The sequence below is a fragment of the Coregonus lavaretus genome (assembly GCF_964263955.1).
Source record: "Coregonus lavaretus genome assembly, contig: HAP1_SCAFFOLD_1997, whole genome shotgun sequence".
Lineage (NCBI taxonomy): Eukaryota > Metazoa > Chordata > Actinopteri > Salmoniformes > Salmonidae > Coregonus > Coregonus lavaretus.
In genome coordinates, this window is record NW_028156988.1 from 2,427 (window position 1) to 25,270 (window position 22,844).

At 45.2% G+C, this 22,844-nt stretch overlaps 1 protein-coding gene across 1 annotated transcript in view; it reads left to right on the plus strand.

The window, feature by feature from the left end:
- Positions 1-334: 334 nt before the first annotated feature.
- LOC311125950 (sorting nexin-17-like) overlaps positions 335-22,844 on the plus strand; it is a gene marked incomplete at its 5' end in the record, with an annotated part of 28,071 nt that continues 5,561 nt past the window's right edge. The window contains 8 exons of the mRNA XM_084199978.1: positions 335-422; positions 8,782-8,851; positions 11,968-12,060; positions 14,618-14,821; positions 22,107-22,247; positions 22,407-22,484; positions 22,564-22,638; positions 22,753-22,794. Coding sequence (XP_084056104.1) covers positions 335-422; positions 8,782-8,851; positions 11,968-12,060; positions 14,618-14,821; positions 22,107-22,247; positions 22,407-22,484; positions 22,564-22,638; positions 22,753-22,794 — 791 coding nt within the window. The remainder of the gene's footprint in view (positions 423-8,781; positions 8,852-11,967; positions 12,061-14,617; positions 14,822-22,106; positions 22,248-22,406; positions 22,485-22,563; positions 22,639-22,752; positions 22,795-22,844) is intronic.

The window sequence follows — 22,844 nt, forward strand, 5'->3', positions numbered from 1 at the left end:
CTCTCTCTCTCTCTCTCTCTCCCTCTCTCTCCCTCTCTCTCTCTCTCTCTCTCTCTCTCTCTCTCTCTCTCTCTCTCTCTCTCTCTCTCTCTCTCTCTCTCTCTCTCTCTCTCTACCTACCCCTCTCTCTCTCTCTACCTACCCCTCTCTTTCTCTTCTCTCTCTCTCTCTCTCTCTCTCTCTCTCTCTCTCTCTCTCTCTCTCTCTCTCTCTCTCTCTCTCTCTCTCTCTCTCTCTACCTACCCCTCTCTCTCTCTCTCTCTCTCCCTCTATCCTCCCTCTCTCTCTCTCTCTCTCTACCTACCCCTCTCTTTCTCTCTCTCTCTCTCTTTAGTTGTGAGGAAGCTACAGGAGTTTGAGCTACCATATGTATCGGTCACCAGCTTACGGAGCTCAGAGTTCCACATCATGCTGCGAAAAAGGTATGATTCCTCTACCCCTCTACCTCTCTACTCCTCTACCTCTCTACGGCGTTTAAATACAGCGAAAACACTGAACAAATGTCAACCACTTGGCACTTTAGCAAGCAGCAACTGTTACAAGGTTTCTCTCCTTCCAAGTACCGACAAGTGAGGACCTGTCTGGATTCTCTAATCTCTTCTATAGATGATCTCGGTGAAACCATTAAGACTACACCACAAACCTTACTGAGTGATGTCACCAGTACTGTACTTGTGACATCACCGGACACTCATCGCCTGAGTTGTTCCAGTATGTGTCCAGTTGGTTTATAGAAGTGAAGCCAGAGATAGTATAGTATAATAGATGGTACAGAGATACAGGTACAACATATTGACTGAAGATCAAAGAGTTTATCAAAGAGCAGAAAGCCTTGAAGGACGTCTGTCTCTGGTCCTCTGGACACCGTGTGTGTGTTAGGGACGAGAGGCTTCTCTGTCTGCAGTCTGAGGACTGATAACTTCTCTCCCTCCTCGACTTTTAACACTGTCGTATTTCACCTGTCTTCACCTTCCTCTGTCTTCACCTTCCTCTGTCCTTGTCTCTCTCTCTCTCTTTCCCTGTCTCGCTCTCTCTCTCTCTCTCTCTCTCTCTCTCTCTCTCTCTCTCTCTCTCTCTCTCTCTCTCTCCCTGCCACCTCTCTCCCTGCCCCCTCTCTCCCTGCCCCCCCCTCTCTCTCTCCCTGTCCCCCTCTCGCTCTCTCTCTCCCTGCCCCCCCCTCTCTCTCTCTCTCCCTGCCCCCCCCCTCTCTCTCTCTCTCTCCCTGTCCCCCTCTCGCTCTCTCGCTCTCTCTCTCCCTGGCCCCCCCTCGCTCCCTCTCGCTCTCTCTCCCTGCCCCCCCCCCCTCTCTCTCTCTCTCCCTGTCCCCCCCTCGCTCTCTCTCTCCCTGCCCTCCTCTCTCTCTCTCCCTGTCCCCCCCTCGCTCTCTCGCGCTCTCGCTCTCGTTCTCGCGCTCTCGCTCTCGTTCTCGCTCTCTCGCTCTATCTACCTCAAATACCTTATTATTATCTATCCTGATGCCTAGTCACTTTACCCTGCCTTCGTGTACATACAGTGGGGAGAACAAGTATTTGATACACTGCCGATTTTGCAGCTTTTCCTACTTACAAAGCATGTAGAGGTCTGTAATTTTTATCATAGGTACACTTCAACTGTGAGAGACGGAATCTAAAACAAAAATCTAGAAAATCACATTGAATGATTTTTAAGTAATTAATTTGCATTTTATTGCATGACATAAGTATTTGATACATCAGAAAAGAAGAACTTAATATTTGGTACAGAAACCTTTGTTTGCAATTACAGTGATCATACGTTTCCTGTAGGTCTTGACCAGGTTTGCACACACTGCAGCAGGGATTTTGGCCCACTCCTCCATACAGACCTTCTCCAGATCCTTCAGGTTTCGGGGCTGTCGCTGGGCAATACGGACTTTCAGCTCCCTCCAAAGATTTTCTATTGGGTTCAGGTCTGGAGACTGGCTAGGCCACTCCAGGACCTTGAGATGCTTCTTACGGAGCCACTCCTTAGTTGCCCTGGCTGTGTGTTTCGGGTCGTTGTCATGCTGGAAGACCCAGCCACGACCCATCTTCAATGCTCTTACTGAGGGAAGGAGGTTGTTGGCCAAGATCTCGTGATACATGGCCCCATCCATCCTCCCCTCAATACGGTGCAGTCGTCCTGTCCCCATTGCAGAAAAGCATCCCCAAAGAATGATGTTTCCACCTCCATGCTTCACGGTTGGGATGGTGTTCTTGGGGTTGTACTCATCCTTCTTCTTCCTCCAAACACGGCGAGTGGAGTTTAGACCAAAAAGCTCTATTTTTGTCTCATCAGACCACATGACCTTCTCCCATTCCTCCTCTGGATCATCCAGATGGTCATTGGCAAACTTCAGACGGGCCTGGACATGCGCTGGCTTGAGCAGGGGGACCTTGCGTGCGCTGCAGGATTTTAATCCATGACGGCGTAGTGTGTTACTAATGGTTTTCTTTGAGACTGGGGTCCCAGCTCTCTTCAGGTCATTGACCAGGTCCTGCCGTGTAGTTCTGGGCTGATCCCTCACCTTCCTCATGATCATTGATGCCCCACGAGGTGAGATCTTGCATGGAGCCCCAGACCGAGGGTGATTGACCGTCATCTTGAACTTCTTCCATTTTCTAATAATTGCGACAACAGTTGTTGCCTTCTCACCAAGCTGCTTGCCTATTGTCCTGTAGCCCATCCCAGCCTTGTGCAGGTCTACCATTTTATCCCTGATGTCCTTACACAGCTCTCTGGTCTTGGCCATTGTGGAGAGGTTGGAGTCTGTTTTGATTGAGTGTGTGGACAGGTGTCTTTTTATACAGGTAACGAGTTCAAACAGGTGCAGTTAATACAGGTAATGAGTGGAGAACAGGAGGGCTTCTTAAAGAAAAACTAACAGGTCTGTGAGAGCCGGAATTCTTACTGGTTGGTAGGTGATCAAATACTAATGTCATGCAATAAAATGCAAATTAATTACTTAAAAATCATACAATATGATTTTCTGGATTTTTGTTTTAGATTCCGTCTCTCACAGTTGAAGTGTACCTATGATAAAAATTACAGACCTCTACATGCTTTGTAAGTAGGAAAAGCTGCAAAATCGGCAGTGTATCAAATACTTGTTCTCCCCACTGTATCTACCTCAAATAACTTCTGATGCCTTCTGAATACTATTCTGATGCCTAGTCACTTTACCCTGCCTTCATGTACATATCTACCTCAAATACCTTATTATTATCTATCCTGATGCCTAGTCACTTTACCCTGCCATCATGTACATATCTACAGTGCTATGAAAAGGTATTTGCCCCCTTTCTAATTTTCTCTACTTTTGCATTTTTGTGATACTGAATGTTATCAGATCTTCAACCAAAACCTAATATTAGATAAAGGGAACATAAGTGAACAAATAACACAACAATTACATATTTATATCTTTTATTTCATAAACAAAGTTATGCAAAACCCAATTCCCCTGTGTGAAAAAGTAATCACCCCCTTACACTCAATAACTGGTTGTTCCACCTTTAGCTGCAATGACTCCAACCAAATGCTTCCTGTAGTTTTTGATCTGTCTCTCACGTCGCTGTGGAGGAATTTTGGCCCACTCTTCCATGCAGAGCAGAATTCATGGTTCCTTCTATTAAGGCAAGTCGTCCAGGTCCTGAGGCAGCAAAGCATCCCCAAACCATCACCCCACCACCACCATGCTTGACCTTTGGTATGATGTTCTTACTGTGAAATGCAGCGTTTGGTTTTCGCCAGGCATAATGGGACCCATCTCGTCCAAAATGTTGACTCAAGTTTGCCAAAAAGCACCTAGATGATCATCAAGAATCTTGGAAAAACGTTCTGTGGACAGATCATTCAAAAGTATAACTTTTTGGACGACATGGTTCCAGTAATGCCTGGTGAAAAACAAACTCTGCATTTCACAGTAAGAACATCATACCAAAGGTCAAGCATGGTGGTGGTGGTGTGATGGTTTGGGGATGCTTTGCTGCCTCAGGACCTGGACGACTTGCCTTAATAGAAGGAACCATGAATTCTGCTCTGTATCAGAGACTTCTACAGGAGAAAGTCAGACCATCCGTCTGTGAGCTGAAGCTGAAGCGCAGCTGGGTCATGCAGCAAGACAATGATCCAAAACACACAATCAAGTCTACATGAAAATTGCTAAAAAAAGCAACACATTTGAAGTTTTGGAATGGCCTAGTCAAAGTCCAGACCTAATCCCAATTCAGATGTTGTGGCAGGACTTGAAACGAGCAGTTCATGCTTGAAAACCCACACGTCACTGAGTTAAAGCAGTTCTGCATGGACCAAAATTCCTCCACAGCGACGTGAGAGACTGATCAACAACTACAGGAAGCATTTGGTTGGAGACATTGCAGCTAAAGGTGGCACAACCAGTTATTGAGTGTAAGGGAGAAATTACTTTTTCACACAGGGGAATTGGGTGTTGCATAACTTTGTCTATGAAATAAATATATAATTGTTGTGTTATTTGTTCACTTATGTTCCCTGTATCTAATATTAGGTTTTGGTTGAAGATCTGATAACATTCAGTATCACAAATATGCAAAAGTAGAGAAAATTAGAAAGGGGGCAAATACTTTTTCATAGCACTGTACCTCAAATACCTTATTATAATCAATCCTGATGCCTAGTCACTTTACCCCGCTTTCATGTACATATCTACCTCAAATATCTCATACCTCTCCACATTGATCTGGTACTGGTACTTCCTGTATATAGCTCCACATTGATCTGGTACTGGTACTTCCTGTATATAGCTCCACATTGATCTGGTACTGGTACTTCCTGTATATAGCTCCACATTGATCTGGTACTGGTACTTCCTGTATATAGCTCCACATTGATCTGGTACTAGTACTCCCTGTATATAGCTCCACATTGATCTGGTACTTCATCCTCATTCACTAGTTAGGTTCCAGGTAGATTATAGGTTGTTAAACTGGTTGGATTATAGATTATGGGGTGTTCAACTGGATGGATTATAGATTATGGGGTGTTTTAAACTGGTTGGATGATAAATTATGGGGTGTTAAACTGGTTGGATGATACATTATGGGGTGTTAAACTGGTTGGATTATAAATGATGGGGTGTTAAACTGGTTGGATTACAGTTGAATCACAGGTGGATTAAATTTCAAGTTTTAATGTCACGCGCACAAATACCTTACCAGCTCCAAATCCAACAATGCAGCAATCAATAACATAAATTGATTATTTAATTACATAGTCTTCCTCCCCTTCATCTACACTGATTGAAGTGGATTTAACAAGTGACATCAATAAGGGATCATAGCTTTCACCTGGATTCACCTGGTCAGTCTGTCATGGAAAGACTCAGTGTGTATACACAACCAGTCAAAAGTTTGGACACACCTACTCACTCAAGGGTTTTTCTTTATTTTTTACTATTTTTTACATTGTAGAATAATAGTGAAGACATCAAAACTATGAAATAAAACATATGGAATCATGTAGTAACCAAAAAAGTGTTAAACGAATCAAAATATATTTGAGATTCTTCAAATAGCCACGCTTTACCTTGATGACAGCTTTGCACACTCTTGGCATTCTCTCAACCAGCTTCACCTGGAATGCTTTTCCAACAGTCTTGAAGGAGTTACCACATATGCTGAGCACTTGTTGGCTGCTTTTCCTTCACTCTGCCGTCTGATTCATCCCAAACCATCTCAATTGGGTTGAGGTCAGGTGATTGTGGAGGCCAGGTCATCTGATGCAGCACTCCATCACTCTCCTTCTTGTTAAAATAGCCATTACACAGCCTGGAGGTGTGTTGGGTCATTGTCCTGTTGAAAAACAAATGATAGTCCCACTAAGCCCAAACCAGATGGGATGGCGTATCGCTGCAGAATGCTGTGGTAGCCATGCTGGTTAAGTGTGCCTTGAATTCTAAATAAATCAGTGTCACCAGCAAAACACACCCACACCATAACACCTCCTCCTCCATGCTTTACGGTGGGAAATACACATGCAGAGATCATCCGTTCACCCACACCGTGTCTCACAAAGACACGGCGGTTGGAACCAAAAATCTCCAATTTGGACTCCAGACTAAAGGACAGATTTCCACTGGTCTAATGTCCATTGCTCGTGTTTCTTGGCCCAAGCAAGTCTCTTCTTATTGGTGTCCTTTAGTAGTGGTTTCTTTGCAGCAATTCGACCATGAAGGCCTGATTCACACAGTCTCCTCTGAACAGTTGATGTTGAGATGTGTCTGTTACTTGAACTCTGTGAAGCATTTATTTGGGCTGCAATTTCTGAGGCTGGTAACTCTAATGAACTTATATAATAATAATAATAATAATTGGTCATTTAGCAGACGCTCTTATCCAGAGCGACTTACAGGAGCAATTAGGGTTAAGTGCCTTGCTCAAGGGCACATCGACAGATTTTTCACCTAGTCAGCTCGGGGATTAGAACCAGCGACCTTTCGGTTACTGGCACAACGCTCTTAACCACTAAGCTACCTCTGCAGTAGAGGTAACTCTGGGTCTTCCATTCCTGTGGTGGTCCTCATGAGAGCCAGTTTCATCATAGCGCTTGATGGTTTTTGCGACTGAACTTGAAGAAACTTCTTTAAATTTTCCGGATTGACTGACCTTCATGTCTTAAAGTAATGATGGACTGTCGTTTCTCTTTGCTTATTTGGGCTGTTCTTGTCATAATATGGACTTGGTCTTTTACCAAATAGGGCTATCTTCTGTATACCAACCCTACCTTGTCACAACACAACTGATTGGCTCAAACGCATTAAGAAGGAAAGAAATTCCACAAATTAACTTTTAACAAGGCACACCTGTTAATTGAAATGCATTCCAGGTGACTACCTCATGAAGCTGGGTGAGAGAATGCCAAGAGTGTGCAAAGCTGTCATCAAGGCAAAGTGTGGCTATTTGAAGAATTTGTTTAACACTTTTTTTGGTTACTACATGATTCCATATGTGTTATTTCATAGTTTTGATGTCTTCACTATTATTCTACAATGTAAAAAAAAAAAAAAAAAAAAAAACTTTGAATGAGTAGGTGTGTCCAAACTTTTGACTGGTACTGTATATATACTTACTTACTTTTGGTCATGTATTGTAAGTAAGTAAGTAAGTATGTATATACAGTACACTACATGTGTTTTTTCTTTATTTTATACAGCAAAGGTAATAACACAGTTACATGAACTAGCTTTCTACACCTTTACTCCCCAGTGCTGTTTTTAAGGCATACCAGTTCAAATACAGTGGACTTATGTCCTACAGAGACGGTCTGGATAGTATCTTCGGTGTGGTTCTAGTAGTATTCATCCTCCAGGTCAGGTTGGTAAGGGCTTCGGAGGTAGGGTGGCAGATGAGGGGGCATAGGCCTCAAACCATAATCATCAAAAAGGCTGATGTGGTCCTTGATAAGATGAGGGTCAGAAATCAGCTCCAGGTTAGCAGTCTCCTCCCCCCTACCTCTGTTCCTTAGGGGTGCTGCCAGACCTCCACCAATCAGAAGGAAGATCAGGAGGACAGCCATCCAATCACGGGTGTTCATCAGAACCACTATTTTTAAACGTCAACAAAGATTAGTCTGATGGACTGATGTAGAATGAGTCTTGATGGACAACACTATAAAACCTATCGATGTAGAATGAGTCTTGATGGACAACACTATAAAACCTATCGATGTAGAATGAGTCTTGATGGACAACACTATAAAACCTATTGAAAAGCAAAAGGAAATGATATAACCACAAATACCTTTTTATGCCCCTTAGCACCTCCCCTTCAAGAGCACCTGTGGTTGTTTTGGAGTACCTGAAGCGCTCCTGCTACTTATTTCTTATTAAATTATAAAAAACCTAAATGCTAGATTGCTTAGCCAGTCAATAATGACAAGCTAGAGTTAATGAAAGTATTTAACCTTGTCGCATTCTATGATGTCATAATGAGGCATGCCATCACAAACCATTCTAAGGTTTCTTTGGATCAGTGACAGAACGTAGCCTACTGTCTGCATCCAATCAAAAGTTAGCAATAGTAACTCTCCAGTTTATGGACCTAAAAGCCTATGATAATAAGACTAACATGAGAATATCATGATGCCTTCTCTAAGATGCTCTTTAATGGACACCTTCTCTAAGATGCTCTTTAATGGACACCTTCTCTAAGATGCTCTTTAATGGACACCTTCTCTAAGATGCTCTTTAATGGACACTCAGTCAGAATCCTTCCCATAAACTGCCAGAAGAACATGTCCAACGACATTGTTATTGAATATCCCAAAGTCTAATGCAAAACATTCCACAATGCGTCTATGAATCTGAACAAGGCCATCCACCGCACATGTATTACATGTGAAATTAAAACCCCCAGAACTATCAGGTTTCAAAAACATTCAGGGGAGCACGTCCCATATAATGTTGTGGTTGCAGGCTCCGACTCAGAGCAGACACACACCGAGAGAGACGCACACACACATCCGCCCCGTTCCACCTCACCGTGCCACATTCCAGGCACTAAGCCTGCAGGTATCAATGATCACACTTAATTACATTTCATACCCAACAAAGATACAACAGCCCCTCATCCAAGACATTAACATTTGATTAACAGCCCAAGTATGATTGCTTTTTTAAAATGTAACTTCTATCGCAAATTGTGTTTTTATTGAATTTCAGGTTTCAAGTTCTTGGCTGCTATCCAAATTGTTTGTTGTTCATTTGGTATTCAAGTGTTCTCTCTTTCTCCCTCGTTGTGTTTGTAGTTACTGGGACACGGCGTATGACAGTGATGTAATGGACAACCGAGTGGGACTGAACCTATTATACGCTCAGGTGAGGGATCATAGGTCACACAGAGGTCATACTGGTTGTCTGTTGGCTTTTTTTTTCTTAATTTGGGGTAGATGGGTATTTTGAATGATCAAGCAGGTCTGAAGCTTAGGTTTGTGTTTAGGATTTCTGATTAAATCTCCTGTATACCTGAAACTGCTTCCTCTTAGGGCAAAAAAATGAAACCACAGAGCATTTTGGTCCTTTAAAAACCTGCTGGGAAACTATAAATGTGACTCTGGATGACAATGATGTTTGTTTCCAACATTAGGGCTGTTTTTCTAAAGTAGCTGAATCTGCTTTGTGTTTTGTTTCCTTGCCACGATACTAACGAGTATCATGATACTGGTATGGTCCCGGCCCTCCTTCCTTCCTGGTATGGTCCCGGCCCTCCTTCCTTCCTGGTATGGTCCCGGCCCTCCTTCCTTCCTGGTATGGTCCCGGCCCTCCTTCCTTCCTGGTATGGTCCCGGCCCTACTTCCTTCCTGGTATGGTCCCGGCCCTCCTTCCTTCCTGGTATGGTCCCGGCCCTCCTTCCTTCCTGGTATGGTCCCGGCCCTCCTTCCTTCCTGGTATGGTCCCGGCCCTCCTTCCTTCCTGGTATGGTCCCGGCCCTCCTTCCTTCCTGGTATGGTCCCGGCCCTACTTCCTTCCTGGTATGGTCCCGGCCCTACTTCCTTACTGGTATGGTCCCGGCCCTACTTCCTTACTGGTATGGTCCCGGGCCTACTTCCTTCCTGGTATGGTCCCGGCCCTCCTTCCTTCCTGGTATGGTCCCGGCCCTACTTCCTTCCTGGTATGGTCCCGGCCCTCCTTCCTTCCTGGTATGGTCCCGGCCCTCCTTCCTTCCTGGTATGGTCCCGGCCCTCCTTCCTTCCTGGAATGGTCCCGGCCATCCTTCCTTCCTGGTATGGTCCCGGCCCTCCTTCCTTCCTGGTATGGTCCCGGCCCTACATCCTTCCTGGTATGGTCCCGGCCCTACTTCCTTACTGGTATGGTCCCGGCCCTACTTCCTTACTGGTATGGTCCCGGGCCTACTTCCTTCCTGGTATGGTCCCGGCCCTCCTTCCTTCCTGGTATGGTCCCGGCCCTACTTCCTTCCTGGTATGGTCCCGGCCCTCCTTCCTTCCTGGTATGGTCCCGGCCCTCCTTCCTTCCTGGTATGGTCCCGGCCCTCCTTCCTTCCTGGTATGGTCCCGGCCCTCCTTCCTTCCTGGTATGGTCCCGACCCTCCTTCCTTCCTGGAATGGTCCCGGCCCTCCTTCCTTCCTGGAATGGTCCCGGCCCTACTTCCTTCCTGGTATGGTCCCGGCCCTACTTCCTTACTGGTATGGTCCCGGCCCTACTTCCTTCCTGGTATGGTCCCGGCCCTACTTCCTTCCTGGTATGGTCCCGGCCCTACTTCCTTCCTGGTATGGTCCCGGCCCTACTTCCTTCCTTACTGGTATGGTCCCGGCCCTACTTCCTTCCTTACTGGTATGGTTCCGGCCCTACTTCCTTCCTTACTGGTATGGTTCCGGCCCTCCTTCCTTCCTGGTATGGTCCCGGCCCTCCTTCCTTCCTGGTATGGTCCCGGCCCTCCTTCCTTCCTTACTAGTATGGTCCCGGCCCTACTTCCTTCCTTCCTGGTATGGTCCCGGCCCTCCTTCCTTCCTGGTATGGTCCCGGCCCTACTTCCTTCCTGGTATGGTCCCGGCCCTCCTTCCTTCCTGGTATGGTCCCGGCCCTCCTTCCTTCCTGGTATGGTCCCGGCCCTCCTTCCTTCCTGGTATGGTCCCGGCCCTACTTCCTTCCTGGTATGGTCCCGGCCCTACTTCCTTACTGGTATAGTCCCTCCCGGCCCTACTTCCTTCCTTACTGGTATGGTCCCTCCCGGCCCTACTTCCTTCCTTACTGGTATGGTCCCTCCCGGCCCTACTTCCTTCCTTACTGGTATGGTCCCTCCCGGCCCTACTTCCTTCCTTACTGGTATGGTCCCTCCCGGCCCTACTTCCTTCCTTACTGGTATGGTCCCTCCCGGCCCTACTTCCTTCCTTACTGGTATGGTCCCGGCCCTACTTCCTTCCTGGTATGGTCCCGGCCCTACTTCCTTACTGGTATGGTCCCGGCCCTACTTCCTTCCTGGTATGGTCCCGGCCCTACTTCCTTACTAGTATGGTCCCGGCCCTACTTCTTTCCTTACTGGTATGGTCCCGGCCCTACTTCCTTCCTTCCTGGTATGGTCCCGGCCCTCCTTCCTTCCTTCCTGGTATGGTCCCGGCCCTCCTTCCTTCCTTCCTGGTATGGTCCCGGCCCTCCTTCCTTCCTTCCTGATATGGTCCCGGCCCTCCTTCCTTCCTTCCTGGTATGGTCCCGGCCCTCCTTCCTTCCTGGTATGGTCCCGGCCCTCCTTCCTTCCTTCCTGGTATGGTCCCGGCCCTCCTTCCTTCCTTCCTGGTATGGTCCCGGCCCTCCTTCCTTCCTGGTATGGTCCCGGCCCTCCTTCCTTCCTTCCTGGTATGGTCCCGGCCCTACTTCCTTACTGGTATGGTCCCGGCCCTACTTCCTTACTGGTATGGTCCCGGCCCTCCTTCCTTACTGGTATGTCCCAAATGACACCCTACTCCCTATATAGGGACCATAGGCCTCTTGTCGAAAGCAGTGGACTATATAGGGAATAGGGTGCCATTTGGAACACATCCCATGTCTTTTTATAGCAACACCCCATCACCCAGATACAGCAGCAACATGATGGTGTTTTCCTGAGCATTTCAGAGATGGTTGATCTGATCTGGCTGCTGTGTCAGCTCGGTGTGGGGGTCTAGCTAATGTTATGCGTCAAAGGATGCAATATTTTATCGGAAAGAGAGAATCGGCAAACGTGCGTTTGCATGCGCGTGTGTGTGTTTACCATTGTGTGCGACGTGTGTGTGCCATTGACTTGTATATGTGTGTATGCAGCTGCCAACTGTGTGTGTGAGTGTGTGAGTGTGTGTGTGTGTGTGTGTATGCAATTCTACTTGAACAAACAACAGTGGAATAGTTCGTTTTGGACTTAAAACTGAGGAACAGTTTTATGTAAGCCTCAACGAGGATGGTTTGGAGCAGAAAGATGAAACTTGTCTCTCTTCTCTCCCAAGACGGTGTCGGACATAGATGGAGGCTGGATACTCGTTAACAAGGACCAGCACAGACAGCTTAAGTCACTGCAGGAGAAAGGCTCCAAGAAGGAAGTAAGTAAGACTGTCTCCTAGAACTAGAGAGTGACAGTATTATAGTAGAAGAAGAGTTGAATGGGTTGGAGGCCTCTTCTACCCAAGCTGGTGGAGAGTGACAGTATTATAGTAGAAGAAGAGTTGAATGGGTTGGAGGCCTCTTCTACCCAAGCTGGTGGAGAGTGACAGTATTATAGTAGAAGAAGAGTTGAATGGGTTGGAGTCTAAATCTCCTGTATAGTTTTTATAAAAGTGGAGCGATGGTTTCCAATCAACTACATAGTAACTTTGTAGGTAGATGCACAATAAATATTTAACCAACTTATCTCCAGACACCCTTTAGAAAGATATTTTGGATTTTTAAAAAATGCACCTATTATAGAAAACAGGCTCTGTCGTAGCCGGCAGCGACCGGGAGACCCATGGGGGCGGCAGGGATGTAGCTCAGTTGGAAGAGCATGGCGTTTGCAACGCCAGGGTTGTGGGTTCGCTTCCCACTGGGGGCCAGTATGAAAAATAAAATAATATATGCACTCACTAACTGTAAGTCGCTCTGGATAAGAGCGTCTGCTAAATGACTAAAATGTAAATGTAAAAGGTCATGGTGTAGCCGTTGTCAGACTTTTATATTTTTTGTGATTTTCTAGTGGGTCATGTCTTTCTACCCGTTTCTCCAGTTCATTCAGCTAGTTCATGTCTTTCTACCTGTTTCTCCAGTTCATTCAGCTAGTTCATGTCTTTCTACCTGTTTCTCCAGTTCATTCAGCTAGTTCATGTCTTTCTACCTGTTTCTCCAGTTCATTCGGCTAGTTCATGTCTTTCTACCTGTTTCTCCAGTTCATTTTTTTATTTTTTTTTCACCTTTATTTAACCAGGTAAGCCAGTTGAGAACAGGTTCTCATTTACAACTGCGACCTGGCCAAGATAAAGCAAAGTAGTGCAATAAAAACAACACAGAGTTACATATGGGGTAAAAAAAACATAAAGTCAGAAATACAACAGAAAATATATATACAGTGTGTGCAAATGTAGCAAGTTATGGAGGTAAGGCAATAAATAGGCTATAGTGCAGAATAATTACAATAGTATTAACACTGGAATGCTAGATGTGCAAGAGATTATGTGCAAATAGAGATACTGGGGTGCAAAAGAGCAAATTAAATAACAATATAGGGATGAGGTAGTTGGGTGGGCTAATTTCAGATGGGCTGTGTACAGGTGCAGTGATCAGTAAGGTGCTCTGACAACTGATGCTTAAAGTTATTGGGGGAGATAAGAGTCTCCAGCTTCAGAGATTTTTGCAATTCGTTCCAGTCATTGGCAGCAGAGAACTGGAAGGAATGGCGGCCAAAGGAGGTGTTGGCTTTGGGAATGACCAGTGAGATATACCTGCTGGAGCGCAGACTGCGGGTGGGTGCTGCTATGGTGACCAATGAGCTAAGATAAGGCGGGGATTTGCCTAGCAGTGATTTATAGATGGCCTGGAGCCAGTGGGTTTGACGACGAACATGTAGTGAGGACCAGCCAACAAGAGCGTACAGGTCACAGTGGTGGGTAGTGTATGGGGCTTTGGAGACAAAACGGATGGCACTGTGATAGACTACATCCAATTTGCTGAGTAGAGTGTTGGAGGCTATTTTGTAAATGACATCGCCGAAGTCAAGGATCGGTAGGATAGTCAGTTTTACGAGGGCATGTTTGGCAGCATGAGTGAAGGAGGCTTTGTTGCGAAATAGGAAGCCGATTCTAGATTTAACTTTGGATTGGAGATTCTTTATGTGAGTCTGGAAGTTGAGTTTACAGTCTAACCAGACACCTAGATATTTGTAGTTGTCCACATACTCTAGGTCAGACCCGTCGAGAGTGGTGATTCTAGTCGGGTGGGCGGGTGCTAGCAGCGTTCGATTGAAAAGCATGCATTTAGTTTTACTAGTGTTTAAGAGCAGTTGAAGGCTACTGAAGGATTGTTGTATGGCATTGAAGCTCGTTTGGAGGTTTGTTAACACAGTGTCCAATGAAGGGCCAGATGTATACAAAATGGTGTCGTCTGCGTAGAGGTGGATCTGAGAGTCACCAGCAGCAAGAGCGACATCATTGATATACACGGAGAAAAGTGTCGGCCCAAGAATTGAACCCTGTGGCACCCCCATAGAGACTGCCATAGGTCCAGACAACAGGCCCTCCGATTTGACACACTGAACTCTATCTGAGAAGTAGTTGGTGAACCAGGCGAGGCAGTCATTTGAGAAACCAAGGCTATTTAGTCTGCCAATAAGAATGCGGTGGTTGACAGAGTCGAAAGCCTTGGCCAGGTCGATGAAGACGGCTGCACAGTACTGTCTATTATCAATCGCGGTTATAATATCGTCTAGGACCTTGAGCGTGGCTGAAGTGCACCCGTGACCAGCTCGGAAACCGGATTGGCTAGTTAATGTCTTTCTACCTGTTTCTCCAGTTCATTCGGCTAGTTCATGTCTTTCTACCTGTTTCTCCAGTTCATTCAGCTAGTTCATGTCTTTCTACCTGTTTCTCCAGTTCATTCAGCTAGTTCATGTCTTTCTACCTGTTTCTCCAGTTCATTTTGCTAGGTCAGACGCTGAAGTACTTCGGCTACATCAAGTTTGATCCGTGCGTGACAGACTTCCCGGAGAAGGGCTGTCACGTGATCGTCTCCGCGGGCAACAACGAGCTCAACTTCCAGGTCAAGCTGCCCAATGAACAGATGAAGGAGGGGAGCTTCAAGGTCACGCGCATGAGGTGCTGGCGGGTCACTTCTTCTGTAAGTAACCCACCCCAAATTAAGTTACTCTATTCTAATCTACTCTATTTTAAGGGTCCTCTGAACGCTGTATTAGGAGGAGGGTGAAGTTGTTCTCTACGGTCAGTTTTACAAGGGGGGAGGGTTCTGCAGAGGGAACCAATTTCATCATTCGGGTTGGAATCCATCCAAATGGATGGACCTCTTCCGCTCTCCCCTCGCTCCCCCTCTCCTTTCTCCCCCATTACCTTCCCCCTTCTCATTAACCCTCCGCAGCGTACCAGGCACATGCTTCTGTTCCTCTCCTCTGGGTAAACTGCTGAGCTACTAACACACACAACTCCAGAGATCCTTTATCGTATTTGTCTCCCATCCAGAGAGCTGTATGCTAATTCTACGGGTAGCAGGAAGGGACATGTAGGAGGAAAGAAATGTAATTGCTTGACTACAGTTTGAATGTCTTCTCCACACACCTCTATAAAGCACATCTATAAAGTACATTTTTACATTTTAGTCATTTTTAGCAGACGCTCTTATCCAGAGCGACTTACAGTTAGTGAGTGCATACATTTTTTTTTTTTTTTTTTATACATGCAGTGCCTTCATGAAAGTTTTCACACCCCTTGACTTTTAAATGGATTAAATATTGAGATTTTGTGTCACTGGCCTACACACAATACCCCATAATGTCAAAGTGGAATTATGTTTTTAGATATATTTAGAAATTAATTAATAATGAAAAGCTGAAATGTCTTTAGTCAATAAGTATTCAACCCCTTTGTTACGGCAAGCCTAAAGTTAATAACATAATGAGTTGCATGGACTCACTCTGTGTGCAATAATAGTGTTTAACATGATTTTTGAATGACTACCTCGTCTCTGTACCCCACACATACAGTCATGTTATGGGTATGCTTGTAATCGTTAAGGACTGGGGAATTCTTCAGGGAAAAATTAACGGAATGGAGCTAAGCACAGGCAAAATCCTAGAGGAAAACCTGGTTCAGTCTGCTTTCCACCAGACACTGAGACACGGAGATTAATTCACCTTTCAGCAGGACAATAACCTACAATACAAGGCCAAATCTACACTGGAGTTGCTTACCAAGAAGACAGTGAATGTTTCTGAGTGGCCAAGTTACAGTTTTAACTTAAATCTGATTGAAAATATATGGCAAGACCTGAAAATGGTTGTCTAGCAATAATCAACAACCAATTTAAACGATATTGAAGATTTTTAAAAATAATAATGGGCAAATATTGTACAATCCAGGTAGGGTTGGGCAGTATACAGATGTTCATATCGTCATACCGTCCTTCTCTCATCCCGGGATTTACGGTATTACTGTCTTAGTACACAAGGGGGCGCCAAAGAAAGCAAAAAGCCCATTGGGGCGTCTGTTACCAGAATGCTAACAACATTTGCACAAGTAATAGCAAATTTCCATGGAGGCTGCTAGCTAAATATGCTAACGAGTGCAAACAACTCTTTTTTGTTGTTGTTGTTGCAAAGACAGGCAGTCCAGCTCAAAGTTCTACATATATAGGTAGGAGCTACCGAATGTCATGTTTGAATGATGTTGAATGTGAACGAAAGACAAATGAACAGTACTGGCTTTGGAGCAGCATGTGTACACTCTGTGTCTGTGTGAAGTCTGGAGTCGCTAGGGCAACGGGCCTGCCTGCTCTGCTCGGAGTCACTAGGGCAACGGGCCTGCCTGCTCTGCTCGGAGTCACTAGGGCAACGGGCCTGCCTGCTCTGCTCGGAGTCACTAGGGCAACAGGCCTGCCTGCTCTGCTCGGAGTCACTAGGGCAACGGGCCTGCCTGCTCTGCTCGGAGTCGCTAGGGCAACGGGCCTGCCTGCTCTGCTCGGAGTCACTAGGGCAACGGGCCTGCCTGCTCTGCTCGGAGTCGCTAGGGCAACGTGCCTGCCTGCTCTGCTCGGAGAAGATGGGGGGGGGGAGCCGACTGAGGGGCCGAGAACAGAGAGGAGGAAAAACACACAAGGAAATCAAAAGATAGCAGCTAGATAACTCATCCAAAAGGCTTTTCAAACACGGCAGAAAAGCCAACACAATATGATGCACCGTAACTTCATTAATTCAGCCACTTCCTTGGATAACTAGCAAGTTAAACTTAGGGGTCGCGCTAATCCACAATTATTTTGTTTTTCACACTGGAAAAAATATATAAAACGCACAAGAAATATCATGAGGCGTTTTGTAAACTCGTATGTAAAATGTATTGTTTTTGTAATTTCTGCTCAGCATCAGACTCTGTGTTTCAGTTGAACTTCTAAACTCAGATGAGAATTCACTAACTGGCATTCTATCAGCTGACAGTACTTTTATCAGTGTAGCCAGCCGACTTTTCTCCCGGTAAAATGCAAGATTAACTTTAAGAAAAACATTAGAAAATGTAGCTGGCTACATTATTTCTATGATAAACTTTAGAAATATGATGGCCATGCATAGTTTTTTAGCAAAAAATACATTTTTCCCGCTTTCACCCGTTGTGCTGTTTACAAACAAACACGTGACTGGCTCAAACGTTCTGGCGAACTACGGTAAGCTTCATAATGTCAAATAATGTGACCGGTGAAAGAACGCAATCTGCTTCATCGACTAACATACTGCACAAGTTGACTGCAGGTATTTACTTAAAAAGGAGCTACAAATATTTTTTTTTTTTATGGTCTTGGAAAACCATCCCATGGCTATTTCCAAATACCCCGTTATACGATATACTGCCCAAGCCTAAATCCAGGTGTGCAAAGCTCTTAGAGACTTACCCAGAAAGACTCACAGCTGTAATCGCTGCCAAAGGTAATTCTAACATGTAATGACTCAGGGGTGTGAATACTTATGTAAATTAGATATTTCTGTACTTAATTTTCAATGAATGTGCAAAAATTTCTAAAGACATGTTTTCACTTTGTCATAATGGGATACTGTGTGTAGATTGTGAGAAAAAAATTATGTTTAATCCATTTAGAATTCAGTCTGTACCACAACAATGTGGAATAAGTCAACGGGTATGAACACTTTCTGAAGGCATACAGTTGAAGTCGGAAGTTTACATACACCTTAGCCAAATACATTTAAACTCCGTTTCTCACTATTCCTGACATTTAATCCTAGTAAGAATTCCCTGTCTTAGGTCAGTTAGGATCACCACTTTATTTTAAGAATGTGAAATGTCAGAATAATAGTAGAGAGAATGATTTATTTCAGCTTTTATTTCTTTCATCACATTCCCAGTGGGTCAGAAGTTTACATACACTCAATTTGTATTTGGTAGCATTGCCTTTAAATTGTTTAACTTGGGTCAAACGTTTCGGGTAGCCTTCCACAAGCTTCCCACAATAAGTTGGGTGAATTTTGGCCCATTCCTCCTGACAGAGCTGGTGTAACTGAGTCAGGTTTGTAGGCCTCCTTGCTCGCACACGCCTTTTCAGTTCTGCCCACAAATTTTCTATAGGATTGAGGTCAGGGCTTTGTGATGGCCACTCCAATACCTTGACTTTGTTGTCCTTAAGCCATTTTGCCACAACTTTGGAAGTATGCTTGGGGTCATTGTCCATTTGGAAGACCCATTTGCGACCAAGCTTTAACTTCCTGACTGATGTCTTGAGATGTTGCTTCAATATATCCACATAATTTTCCTTCGTCATGATGCCATCCATTTTGTGAAGTGCACCAGTCCCTCCTGCAGCAAAGCACCCCCACAGCATGATGCTGCCACCCCCGTGCTTCACGGTTGGGATGGTGTTCTTCGGCTTGCAAGCCACCCCCTTTTTCCTCCAAACATAACGATGGTCATTATGTCCAAACAGTTCTTTTTTTGTTTCATCAGACCAGAGGACATTTCTCCAAAAAGTACGATCTTTGTCCCCATGTGCAGTTGCAAACCATAGTCTGGCTTTTTTATGGTGGTTTTGGAGCAGTGGCTTCTTCCTTGCTGAGCGGCCTTTCAGGTTATGTCGACATAGGACTCATTTTACTGTGGATATAAATACTTTTGTACCTGTTTCCTCCAGCATCTTCACAAGGTCCTTTGCTGCTGTTCTGGGATTGATTTGCACTTTTCGCACCAAAGTACGTTCATCTCTAGGAGACAGAACGCGTCTCCTCCGTGAGCGGTATGACGGCTGCGTGGTCCCATGGTGTTTATACTTGCGTATTATTGTTTGTACAGATGAACGTGGTACCTTCAGGCGTTTGGAAATTTCTCCCAAGGATGAACCAGACTTGTGGAGGTCTACAATAATTTTTCTGAGGTCTTGTCTGATTTCTTTTCATTTTCCCATGATGTCAAGCAAAGAGCCACTGAGTTTGAAGGTAGGCCTTGAAATACATCCACAGGTACACCTCCAATTGACTCAAATTATGTCAATTAGCCTATCAGAAGCTTCTAAAGCCATGACATCATTTTCTGGAATTTTCCAAGCTGTTTAAAGGCACAGTCAACTTAGTGTATGTAAACTTGTATATGATACAGTGAATTATAAGTGAAATAATCTGTCTGTAAACAATTGTTGGAAAAATTGCTTGTGTCATGCACAAAGTAGATGTCCTAACCGACTTGCCAAAACTATAGTTTGTTAAAAAGAAATTCGTGGAGTGGTTGAAAAACAAGTTTTAATGACTCCAACCTAAGTGTATGTAAACTTCCGACTTCAACTGTACTTCTCTTAAAAGCTGAGAATAGCATGACATCCTTTCTTGGGACCCTAACCTCTGCAGTAGCATTCAGTACCAATGTACACTATACAGTGGGGGAAAAAAGTATTTAGTCAGCCACCAATTGTGCAAGTTCTCCCACTTAAAAAGATGAGAGAGGCCTGTAATTTTCATCTTAGGTACACGTCAACTATGACAGACAAAATTAGAATTTTCTTCTCCAGAAAATCACATTGTAGGATTTTTTATGAATTTATTTGCAAATTATGGTGGAAAATAAGTATTTGGTCAATAACAAAAGTTTCTCAATACTTTGTTATATACCCTTTGTTGGCAACGACACAGGTCAAACGTTTTCTGTAAGTCTTCACAAGGTTTTCACACACTGTTGCTGGTATTTTGGCCCATTCCTCCATGCAGATCTCCTCTAGAGCAGTGATGTTTTGGGGCTGTCGCTGGGCAACACGGACTTTCAACTCCCTCCAAAGATTTTCTATGGGGTTGAGATCTGGAGACTGCCTAGGCCACTCCAGGACCTTGAAATGCTTCTTACGAAGCCACTCCTTCGTAGCCCGGGCGGTGTGTTTGGGATCATTGTCATGCTGAAAGACCCAGCCACGTTTCATCTTCAATGCCCTTGCTGATGGAAGGAGGTTTTCACTCAAAATCTCACGATACATGGCCCCATTCATTCTTTCCTTTACACGGATCAGTCGTCCTGGTCCCTTTGCAGAAAAACACCCCCAAAGCATGATGTTTCCACCCCCATGCTTCACAGTAGGTATGGTGTTCTTTGGATGCAACTCAGCATTCTTTGTCCTCCAAACACGACGAGTTGAGTTTTTACCAAAAAGTTCTATTTTGGTTTCATCTGACCATATGACATTCTCCCAATCCTCTTCTGGATCATCCAAATGCACTCTAGCAAACTTCAGACGGGCCTGGACATGTACTGGCTTAAGCAGGGGGACACGTCTGGCACTGCAGGATTTGAGTCCCTGGCGGCGTAGTGTGTTACTGATGGTAGGCTTTGTTACTTTGGTCCCAGCTCTCTGCAGGTCATTCACTAGGTCCCCCCGTGTGGTTCTGGGATTTTTGCTCACCGTTCTTGTGATCATTTTGACCCCACGGGGTGAGATCTTGCGTGGAGCCCCAGATCGAGGGAGATTATCAGTGGTCTTGTATGTCTTCCATTTCCTAATAATTGCTCCCACAGTTGATTTCTTCAAACCAAGCTGCTTACCTATTGCAGATTCAGTCTTCCCAGCCTGGTGCAGGTCTACAATTTTGTTTCTGGTGTCCTTTGACAGCTCTTTGGTCTTGGCCATAGTGGAGTTAGGAGTGTGACTGTTTGAGGTTGTGGACAGGTGTCTTTTATACTGATAACAAGTTAAAACAGGTGCCATTAATACAGGTAACGAGTGGAGGACAGAGGAGCCTCTTAAAGAAGAAGTTACAGGCCTGTGAGAGCCAGAAATCTTGCTTGTTTGTAGGTGACCAAATACTTATTTTCCACCATAATTTGCAAATAAATTCATTAAAAATCCTACAATGTGATTTTCTGGATTTTTTTTTCTCAATTTGTCTGTCATAGTTGACGTGTACCTATGATGAAAATTACAGGCCTCTCTCATCTTTTTAAGTGGGAGAACTTGCACAATTGGTGGCTGACTAAATACTTTTTTCCCCCACTGTATATACAAAAGTATGTGGATACCCCTTCAAATTAGTGGATACGGCTAATTTAGCCACACCCTTTGCTGACAGGTGTGTAAAATCGAGCACACAGCCATGCAATCTCCATACATTTACATTTTTAGTCATTTAGCAGACGCTCTTATCCAGAGCGACTTACAGGAGCAATTAGGGTTAAGTGCCTTGCTCAAGGACAAACACTGGCAGAATGGCCTTACTGAAGAGCTCAGTGATTTCAATGTGGCACCGTCATAGGATGCCACCTTTCCAACAAGTCCGTTCGTCAAATTTTTGCCCTGCTAGAGCTGCCCCGGTCAACTGTAAGTGTCCTCAGGGATCCACCCCCCCCCCCCACTACACGGACCAGTAGCTAACTCTACTACTAAACTCCCCTTCAGGGATCTCTTGTTCCATCTCGTTACCCAGGGGGCTTGAGGAGGAAGTGGAAACACTGTGTTTCCAGAAAGAGACCCATATAAACAGTGGGGTCAGTGAGCTAGCACAGCAGGGATGAGAGCCGTTGCATATCTGTCCCAACGACCCAATGCAGACTGGAGGGCCCTTAAGGACAGACTGACTGCTAATGGGAGACGAGTCCCCGTCTCGAGGGAAATGTGTATGATGTAACATCCTGCTACCAAGGGGTTGATAATGAAGGGGGTTTTGGAGGAGAGGAGTGTCCCAAATCGCACCCTATTCCCTAAATAGTAAACTACTTTTGACCAGGGCCTTATGGAGGGAATAGGTCCTAGTCTTTAGGGATTATTAGCCTGCTCACAGCTACATCCTCTGTCCTGTAGCTAACATTACATTCTCTATAGTGTAGGAGTTCATTAGCTGCACAGACTGCTTGAGTTGGGGGGGTGGTGGTGTCCATAGTAACACCACCAGTAACCATAGTAACCCTGTCCTCTCTCCCAACCACAGCAGGTCCCAGTAGCGAACGGCACATCCTCCCCAACCCCGGCCCCCTGCTCCTCAGCCAAGTGTGAGGTGAAGTTGGAGCTGGCCTTCGAGTATCTGATGAGCAAAGACCGCCTCCAGTGGGTCACCATCACCAGCCCACAGGTCAGAGGTTAGGGTTTAGAGGTCAGGGGTCAGGGCAGGGGCAATCCGGAGTCACCAAGAGGGGATAGGAGTTCGTGACCTCTGCTGCTAATGAATGAAATATCTAGAGTTAGAGTGGTGTGTGTGTGTGTCTGTCTAATGCCTGGTCTGTGTTTTCAGGCGATCATGATGAGCATCTGTCTTCAGTCGATGGTCGATGAGCTGATGGTGAAGAAGTCAGGAGGCAGCATCAAGAAGGTGATGGGGACAGATACAACAACTGGCCTTAACTAGTCTGCCACGTTCTGACTTCCTGTATTAATTATGTCTTGTTCAGATGCTGAGGAAACGTCACAATGGCTCCCTACATCGGTCTGAAAGTCAGCAAGCTGTGAAATCCCCCCCTCTACTGGTGAGAACAGGGAAATCATGCCACTATGATTATGCCGGAGAACACATTTAGCCGTTTGAATGGAAAGGTCTTCTAGTTGTTTGACCATGTTTGTGACCTGCCTCTCCCCTGCAGGACTCTCCTGACCCAAACCGAGACCAGATTGTCAAACTCTCAGTGAGTAACATTTCTGCTTTGATCTAAATCACAGGATCTCCGTGGTTGAG